General features: G+C 38.5%; 1 protein-coding gene across 2 annotated transcripts in view; it reads left to right on the forward strand.

Annotated features, from left to right (window-relative positions):
* KHDRBS3 (KH RNA binding domain containing, signal transduction associated 3) overlaps positions 1 to 7,447 on the forward strand; it is a 109,218-nt gene extending 101,771 nt beyond the window's left edge. For both annotated transcript variants that reach the window (XM_086609578.1, XM_086609579.1), the window contains 2 exons: positions 2,260 to 2,318; positions 7,329 to 7,447. In XM_086609578.1, coding sequence (XP_086465704.1) covers positions 2,260 to 2,318; positions 7,329 to 7,420 — 151 coding nt within the window. In that variant the 3' untranslated portion in view covers positions 7,421 to 7,447. The remainder of the gene's footprint in view (positions 1 to 2,259; positions 2,319 to 7,328) is intronic.
* The last annotated feature ends 2,792 nt before the right edge of the window (positions 7,448 to 10,239 follow it).

Here is a 10,239-nt window from a genome sequence, read left to right on the forward strand (position 1 = left end):
TAAAATGAAAGGAAAAAGAAGAAAAGGGCTTCCCTTGCAGAATAAATCCTTTAAAGGGAAATACAGCGTTTCAGTAGTCTTCGGTCAGAATGCTAAGATGCCAGACAACCTGTATAAAAAGGTATAAATGTCAAGGATGTTTTTAAAACAAAAATTGACTTCATAGCTTCTGTCCAGGGGAAGAATTATTGAATATAGCTACATAATTCCTCACAACATAATTGACCTCAACTGTCTCAGTTAATGAGTTCAAATGTACAATTTAGAAAGAAGTTTGGTATTGCAGGTTCCTTTGACTAGATTTCCTTCTAGCAGGTGATTGCTTTGAAGTATTCAATTGCACTAGGCAACTTCACTTCCCATTATAACTTGTGCTTTTTGGACAGATTATTATTAGAAACTCTTCAAAATTAAAGATGGGTCATGATATACTTTCAATATAAGTAAAAGATATTTCTCCTTTCTGATATTTATTTGTTTTGCAGTTAACATGCTGTAAAAATAGTCATTTTTTGTTTAATAGATATTTTAGATCTATGAAATGAAACTCTGCAAAAGTCATTCTGACAGAATCGACAGGTATGGGGACAGTACTCAGCTGCTTTAGGCTCCTAAGCTTGATGGCAGCCTTAAAATAAATAATCGAGTACTGTGTGGAAGGATAGTAAATGTCAGTTTTAATTTGCTTGTCAGAACAAAGACTTTTATCACTGAACTTTTATCACTGCCTGATGCAAGGTAAAATTATGTCATTTCTTATGGTTCCAACTTTGGCCTTATTATTCTGGGGTCTTTATCACGTGAACTAACAAACCATAGATAACATTTAGGTTTTTACAAGACACTTTTTTGTGTCTTCATAGTGCGTTCTGGTCACGTTTTTATTTAGGGAGCCTTATATTAGCAGTAGGAAATACTCATCCATACTTTTTAGATAAGCATTTGCACACACCAGAACTGTGTTATTTCTGGCCTGGGTTATTTTGTGGGATTTAAAACTCTTTACTTAAAAAAAAAAAAAAAAAGAAACAACAACAAAAAAAACAACACACCTAAAACACAGACAACCCAAATGCAACAAATCTTTGTCTTGTGTGAGTTTAGAAGTGATTGTGATGTGTTATTTGTTTTATATAAAAGCTTTACCTGCTAATTCATGTTAAGGTTATAAAGTACTTTTTTTCTGATTTTTGTTTTGTTAGCCATCAATCTAATGTTAGAAACATTTTGTCAATATTAGTAATTATGTACTAGTGATCATATATTAGTGATTCCTTTCTCACTCAGAAGTTAACGACTTGGTAGCACCAGTTTGTAGAGTATCTTCCAAATATTATCAGCTCATCAGCCCTTGGTCTGGCTGTGGTTAGAAAGAAAAGGAAAGAAACAATGAAGAGACTTGCTTTTGATGTCCTACAAACATGTCTAATGGACTTTTGTTCTTTCAGCTATATAAAAGACTCCATAGCTATACTTACATGAAATATAAAAGCACAATGGAAAAGTAGTATGTAATAAGGCTTATTCTTCAGTTTCTATTCAGTGGTCTTAATAAAAATAGAAATGCCATTATGGAATGGAAGACTGGTTTAGGCCATGGTGGTGGTATTCATACATACTTCTGAATCCTAACGACTGCAGATTTCTGCTTTTAACTTTGTTCCTATTGTCATTTCTGGTCTGCCTGTTAAAATGATAGCATTTACCTATGTGCACGTTTGTCTTGTTTTGAAGACACTGGAACTTGTAGACATGTAGCAACTATATAACTCTCTGATCAGCAAGTTGCTTGTCCTTTAGTGCATTTTTATGAGTTAATTCAAAGATGCAAAGGCAAAATACTAGACAACAATAGGTAATGAAGGTTATACGACAAATGAATTGGTTCAGTACTTACACCTCCAACTCTTCTCTCATTGGCACTTTTAAGATTTCAGCCTTCCCAACTACAAGTATAATTTTAAACATAAAATTCCCACATCCACATTTACACTGTGGACCAGGGGCTCAGTTATGAAAAAAAAAAAGAATCCTAAATGAAAGTAAATATGGGTGTGGTTTTTTTCTAATTAATGAACAAACAGGATCTAGTTTGTCATGGTCACATGGTTGCTTACCTTTCTTACCTTAAGACCATGTCTATATCATTGAAGCTTTCTTCTTTTCAAAGGTAGAATGTGTAATAATAAGCATCGCTTCTTAAAATGTAACTGCTTTATTTCTTGTTCTTCTTCCTCCTACTTCCCTCCTCCCGTACAGTGGAGCAGATTACTATGACTATGGCCATGGACTGAGCGAAGAAACATATGACTCTTATGGTGAGTAGCTTTATAAGCTGAACGACTACAGTAGTAGACTCTTGAAAAAACGTAATCAAAGAAGAATTTCCATAAGGCAAGCTTCAGTTCTGCAGTGGATAACAGCTGTTCAGGGATTCCTGCACTGTCACAGAGCTCCTCATGAGATTATTGGGAAAAGTACTGAAGGAGGTTTCTATGGTCTGTTAGCTAACACAGTCATGTGAAACTAAAATCAAAGAAATAAAAAAAAAGCCCTAAATCATACTGCAAGTACCTTTTTCATGTCACATTCAATGAGATTTAAGGAAAAAAAAATAGAGGTATAGGACTTTTTCAGGAGTTGTTTGCAGCTGAAAGTAAATGCTTCTAGTGTGGCACAACTGGCCTTGAAACTTGGTACAAGGTAAGAGCATGCTGAAGTTCTCAGCTGAATCAGGGCCTAATTGAGCACATTTTCAACTCGTGTGGTCTTCTTGTGTTAGTGCGTTTGCATGCATCAGACTTGTGAAATCAAGCAGGGAGTCATTATGTAAAGGTTATGAAAGTACTTTAGGTAGCTAATAGACATGAGGGCACTGAGTTACTCGTATGGAGACAAAACAGTGCATAATGAAGCAAAAAACATATGCCAGTGGTAAAGATCACTTTTTTTTTAAAACTAGAAGTGTGGTAGTGACAGGTTTAATTAAAGAAATCTGTTACGGATTAGAAACATGAGGAATGTTAAAAGGCACCTTTGCTTGAGGGATAAATGTTAAATCTCTGGCTAGAGATAAGAGAAATATAATCCAAATCAATCAAATCTCAAATATTTGAGGATTGCTAGTAGCTACTGTAAAAAAGTTGTGGTTCTGGGTAATGGATGCTTCAGTGATTTTAGAACTCTACTTAAAATTGTCTGTGGTGTTTTTCTCAAATTCCATTTGGAAGTCTTCCTGCTGAAAACTAAAATGACCTCAACTAAGTTGTTGTGATAAATGCACTTAATACAGAAGTTTGCCCAATGTCATTTCCTTAAACTAATTATTTTGCTTAAGGGGAAAGTCAGTTCATCAAGAGAAGAGGTCAGTTGAAATTCCTCTGTTCCTCAGCACTTTCAATCAATCTTAACAGTTATATAGCTTAAATCTTTATTTCAACATTAAAATAAACTCTTTGCCATTGTAAATAAGCCTGATATTTCTAAGATTATGTCATGAATGCAAAATTGATGGGGGAAAATGTAAGAAACTGCTTAATGTAGATAGAGTTGACTGATGTTGAAGAATGCCGTTTGCAGTATTTAAGGTTGAAAATAGGGATTTTTTTTATGCTTTTTTGTTTAAAATTGGTTTTCTATTTATCGAAGCACAGCCACTCAGAATATTAAGTGATGTATTTACTCAAGTTGAGGGGAAGACTATAAATACCTTAAAGAATGATTATGGGTTACAGCCACGGAAGTTTTTGCACATACAAATAAATAGTTACACATTTTATTTCTTAAATAGCTGACCCTCAAGTACATCCTTAATTATGGAGTAGATACTAATAGAGTCATAGAATGGTTTGAGTTGGAGGGGACCTTAAAAATCATCTACTTCAACCCCTCTGCCATTGATGGGGGCACCTTCTACTACATCAGGTTGCTCAAAGCCTTGAACACTGCTAGGGATGGGGCAGCCACAGCTTCTCTGTGCAACCTGTCCCAGTGCCTCACCACTCTCAGAGGGAAGAATTAGTTCCTTATATCTAATCTAAATCTGCCCTCTTTCAGTTTGAAGCCGTTGCCCCTTGTCCTATCACTACATACCATTGCAAAAAATCCACCTCCAGCTTTCTTTTAGGCTCCTTTTAAGTACTGGAAGTCTGCTGGAAGATCTTCCCTGAGCCTTCTCTTCTCCAGGCTGAACAATACCAACTCTCTTAGCCTGTCTTTATAGGAGAGGTGCTCCAGCCCTCTCATCATCTTCATGGCCCTCCTCTGAACCCACTCCAGCAGCTCCATGTCCTTCTTATGTTGTGGCCTTAGGACTGAACGCAGCACTGCAGGTGGGGTCTCACGAGAGACCTTGCACTCGGTCTTGTTGAACTTCATGAGGTTCTCTCAAGCCTGTTGTTGTCCCTCTGGATGGCATCCCTTTTCTCCAGCATGTCGACTGCACCATACAGGTTGATGCTGAGGATGCACTTAATCTCACTGTCCATGTTGCTGACGAAGATGTTAAGTAGCACTGGCCTCAGTACTGACCCCAGAGGAACACCACTGGTCACTGGCCTCCACTTGGACTTCGAGCTATTGACAGCAACTCTTTGAGCGCGACCATCCAGCCAATTCCTTATCACCCACTGAGTGGTCCATCCATCAAATCCATGTCTCTCCAATTTAGAGACAAGGATGTTGTGCGGGACAGTATCGAATGCTTTGGACAAGTCCAGGTAGATGATGTCAGTTGGTCTTCCCTTATCCACCAGTGTTATAACCCCATCATAGAAGGCCACCAAATTTGTCAGGCATGATTTACCCTTAGTGAAGCCATGTTGGCTGTCACTAATCACCTCCTTATTTTGCATTGCCTTACCATAGTTTCCAGGAGCCTCTGCTCCATGATCTTGCCAGGCACAGAGGTGAGACTGACTGGTCCATAGTTCCCTTTTTAAAAATGAGGGTTATGTTTCCCCCTTTCCAGTCAGTAAGAACTTTACCAGATAATCATGCTTACAGTATATGAAAAAACATTTTTTTAATTGACTAGAAACACCGATAAAGTGATACCTACATTTTAGATTACCATACCAAGTCATTTGGATTCCACCCTTAGTTTCTGAATTGTATTGGGTTCACTTAGATACCTGTCTGCTTAGGGCAGGGCAGTTCTCCAGAAGCAGATCTGGAAGCACATTCACTGTTTTCAGGTGTGTTTGCTTTTTAGTTTTTGTTTGGTTGGTTGGTTTTTTCCTCTCTCTGATTGGTTTACTTGATTAAAGTGTACCTGAGTATTGTTTCATTATACTCTGAATTTTCTCCTGTCTTCTCTTTTGTTATAAATGCCTGGCACAGCAGGTCTGATTCTTTGTCTAGCAAAGACAACACTTTGCTACTTTTTATTGATACTTATTATCACTAAAATGTGATAGGACTATGAAGTATTAAATGTAGCACAAGTTTTTCACAAACTTATTCTGTTATCAAAATTCAAACATGCAATCTCCCTTGCCCTTTTAATTTTTTTATAATCTGCCTTCCTATTTCTTGTGATTTAGAGGAAGTGTATGTTTACAGGGAGGTCAAATATTGCTTTTAGATTCTTGGAAGCCACACGTTTGTAGTGATACTTGAGACTCTTCACTATTGGATTACGTGTTGGTACAAGCCTAAATTGGTACTGATGCAAAGAAGCTTATTTCTGAGTGTCGTGGTTTAACCCCACCAGCAGCTCAGCTACCATGAGGTCACTCACTCCTCCCCCTTGGTGAGGTGGAGAGGAGAAAAATGTAACCAAAGGACTGAGGGTTGAGACAAGAAGAGGGAGGGATCATTCACCAACCCCGGTCCCAGGCAAAACGGGCTCGGCTTGGGGACAAATGAATTCAATTCGTTAATGGTTCATTCAGAGAGGATAACAAGAAAGCAAGCCAGATCTTACAAACACCTTCCCCCCACCCCTCCCTTTTTCCCAGCTCTGCCTCCTCCCTCAATGGTGCAGGGGGACAGGGAATCGGGGGTCTGCAGGTCAGTTCATCACACGTTGTTTCTGTCACTCCTTTCTTAAAGTAGGAGGACTCATTACACTCTTTTCCCTTTCTGCAATGGATCCCCTTCTCATGGGACAGTCCACAGACTTCTCCAACATGAGTCCTTCCCACAGGATGCAAACCTTACCCATCGGATTGCTCTGGTGCGAGCTTTTCCCAGAGTCACAGCTTCTTAGAGAGCTGCCACCCACTCTGGCATGGGGTTCTCCACGGGCTTCAGGTGCCCCTCCGCCTCATTGTCAGTCACCAGCAGCAAACGGAGACCATTCTTTACAACCTTCTTCAGGCACAGGCATCTCTGCTCCAGCGTGGGGTTCTCCACGAGCTGTGAGTGGATCTCTGCTCCACCGTTAATCTCCACGAGCAGCAGGGGAGCTGCTGCCATCTCTCCACGGGCTGCAGGGGAATGTCAGCTCCGGCACACCTCCTCCTGCTCCATCTTCACTGACCTTGGTGTCTGCATAGCCATTTCTCTGAGGTCTCAGTCCTCTCTCCACTGCAGCCATGCCGGGCCCGACGAACCTCAGCAGTCTTGGCAGGATGAGCTCTGCCCAGCGGACATCCGGGAATGGGTTGCTTTGTAGCTCTCCAAGCCACGCCGCTGCGGCTATCTTCAGTCAGGTAGTGGCAGCCCAGTGCAAGCAGCCATCCACCTGGAAGGCTGGGGGGCAGCCCCCCACCTCCCTCCTCTCCAGTGTAGGTCCAACCCTGGTTTGGGCTCCTTTGTCACCTTCTTAAATAGGCTATTTCCAGAGACGCTGATGGCTCATCCCTGGCCAGAGGGAATGGGGGGGTCTGACCTGGCCAGAGGCCAATCTGACTGGTTTTGGAGCTGGGGAAGCTTTTCACAGCTACTTACAGGGGCCAGTTCTGCAGCCCCACTCATGCTACCAAAACCCCATCATGTAAACCCAGCACACTGAGGGCTGCTTTTATTTACTTATATATAATTCATATTCTCCATTCATTTCATCCTAGCATAATTATTTGTGGGTCTGCTACTACAACTGGCATTTCTGTTTTTTTGCAGCAAGCAGATCCAGCTAAATGCCTCAATTTTTTTTCCTTTAGGCTGTCACACTCCCTGCCATTATGTGCTGAAAAAGCATTGTGGAGTAACTCGTGCAGATTTGTTGTACCCAAATATTTTGGTTCACGTGTTAGACTTCACTTTGTACGCCTTGGTTTCACAAAATAAAATGTTGCTATCTAATTCACAGTTAAATAAGGAAAAAATAAGTACAACATCCAAGAACATTGGAAGGGGTCTAACTATGTTTTCCCTTCTTGCAGGGCAAGAAGAATGGACCAATTCACGACACAAGGCACCTTCTGCAAGGACAACAAAAGGAGTCTACAGAGACCAGCCATATGCCAGATACTGATTGTACTATCTGATGTTGTGAAATATCCAATCTCCACCAGTCTTGAATACTGTTCAAAGTAATTTTTTCTATGAACAATCCGTTTTTATTAAACAAAGCGCATAAAAATCTGAATGGATGGACTGAACTTAAAATATTTTGTTGAAAGAACAACCTGGACAGAAAGATATGTAAACTAAGGAACTTTGTTGTTTCCAAACTGTATTTGAAAAAATAGGTGATCAAAAAAATAACCTTTGATTAACTAGTGTTAAACAAAAAATAGGTTTACTAAAAATGTTAGTCCATTCTTTTAACATAAGCGTAACCTTTTATTTTAAAGGTTTTCAACAATTTAGTTTTTAGTTTTTATTTTCAGCCATTTGCTAGATTTTCTCTTTGCAAACATGCGTAAAAAGGGAAGCAAATTACAAATGCAAATAATGTGGTATTTTGTAACTCAAGTCTTGAAATGTTCTGTAGTGTTAAGCAAAGTTTTACCCTTGCTTGATACTAAATAAACTTTTGAAAGAAAATCAGTGTGTGTGAGATTAATTTTATGCTTCATCTTATAATAAAACTTCATAAATAGTAGTAAACAGGGAGAAATATGTTTAACAGTGATCAGCATAAAAGGCTCATATTAAACGTTGCGCTACTTCTTTTTAAAAAATGGTATAAACCTAAATGTATATATATATACTCACGGTAGATATAAATGCTGTTTAAAGTATCCAAATGGTATGGATCTGCTTGAGTGCCACATTAAATCAAAATATTTTTGTTAAAAAAATGGTTTAAAATAGCTAATGAATTTTCTGAAAAAGATGTGACTAGTTTTCATCTTGTTGAGCATTTTTTCACTAGTGCAACTTTGGAATTTTTATGAGAATTTTGGTACGTTAATGACAACCTCGCTCCGTGCTGGAAGCAATAAACACAAAGCTTTTAAAGACTTTCTGACTTGACTAATTGAGGTCGCTTTCGTCAGAGGCAGAGGATGTGTAACCCTTAAAACGGTCTTCATTTGCAAAGGTAAATAAATCAAATAAGATTTTAATCTCACTTAATTTATATTAATATAACCAATAAAAACAGGGAGGATACAACTTAGAAGGTTTCATTTTAGAATGTAGGAAAGACTTTAAGGACATCTAAATTCTCATTTTAAAACGTTTAATTTGTTTCAGTCATCTAAAAAGCCTTAGCTTAGCTAGTTAAATTTGGACAAACTATTCCCTATTAAACAACTGTAAAACCTCATAACTAATAGTTTGTAATATATTATTTTTCCATAAATTCTAGTAACTTAAACATTACAAATGTTATCTAAAGCTTTTTGTTAATCATTATGTTTCTATTAATTATAGTTTGATTTACATTGTTTTCTTTAGTTTTTATTTGAAAGTCTTTGAAATTTAGTAAAAATATCTGTTTTCTCTTGTCAGGAAACCCACCACCTTGGACAGCCAAGAGAACAAAAACCTTAATCTTCTGATGCTTTGGTAGGTATCTTTACTCATCTGTGAAATTATTAGATAAATAATGGAGCTTTTGGTCAGGTCCTTAATTCTGTATACACAAGGCTTTAATTTACATAGTGATTACAGGTACTGAGCCAGCAAAACACATTGGCTATGCTCAGTTCTGGTGGGAAAAGTCGTAGTTTTAAACTGTCACTAAACAGGACATTAAACTGTCCCAGTGTGTGACCGCTGTCCTCTGCCTGTTTGTTTATTGAAAGTTATACATAGCTTTGACAACATTTCAGCCAATTATTTTGTTGGACAGAGGAAGCTGAAAGAAAATGAATGTAATTTTCATAGAATCATAGAATGGTTTGGGTTGGAAGTGACCTTAAAGATCATCTTGTTCCAACCTCCCTGCCGTGGGCAGGGACACCTTCCCCTAGATCAGGTTGCTCAAAGCCTCATCCATTTTATGCTAGTAGTGTTCAAATGGGAATTTAAAATGCTAATCTGAAAATTTTAAATTTTAAATTAATGCCTCTCTTATGCCCAGAGAGGTGGTGGATGCTCCATCCCTGGAGACGTTCAAGGCCAGGTTGGACAAGGCCCTGAGCAACCTGATCTAGTTGGAGATATCCCTGTTCCTTGCAGGGGGGTTGGACTAGATGACCTTTGAAGGTCCCTTCCAGCCCTAACCATTCTATGATTCTATGATTCTATGATCTGGTCAGCAAACATGTCTAAAATAGTTTTCCAAAGCTGAAGAAAGCATTTCGTAGAATTGTTTTCCAAGTCAAGCATTTCTGCATAAGGATCAGACTGATTGTTGGCACAAATGAAGGAGAACAAGTCCATTGAGAAACATTAGCTGAAGACTAGCTAGCTCTGCTGTTTCTGGTGAATTCAATGTATTAAGAAATAATTTAATTATATTTATACTCAGACTGTGTATATTTTAAATAGAATAGAGTTTTTTTCTTTATTTCCTGCTTGGAATGATAATTCTTCCTGCTAACCTTATGATCTCAATGTCTTTAGTTGATGTTACTTAGATAAACAGAGCTCTATGCTTTGAAATGTGGCAGGGGGGTTGGAACTAGATGATCTTTGATGTCCCTTCCATCTCTAACCATTCTATGATTCTATGAAATATGGCATACATTGCACTGCCTTTGTGTACCGCAGTAAATTTAAGAGACTGCTGTCACAGGCTAAAGGAACTTTTTGTACGTACAAAATGACTTCAGAACAATTTCGAAAGTACTTTAAAGATTTAGAGCAAAGGACCCTTTTAAGGTTAGGAGAGCTTGAAGAAGATTCCTGCTCTCTGGGGCTCAAAGGGCAGAGATCCGATACCAGCTGCTAGAACTG

This window comes from Tauraco erythrolophus, chromosome 3, assembly GCF_009769465.1.
Source record: "Tauraco erythrolophus isolate bTauEry1 chromosome 3, bTauEry1.pri, whole genome shotgun sequence".
In the NCBI taxonomy this organism is placed as follows: Eukaryota; Metazoa; Chordata; class Aves; order Musophagiformes; family Musophagidae; genus Tauraco; species Tauraco erythrolophus.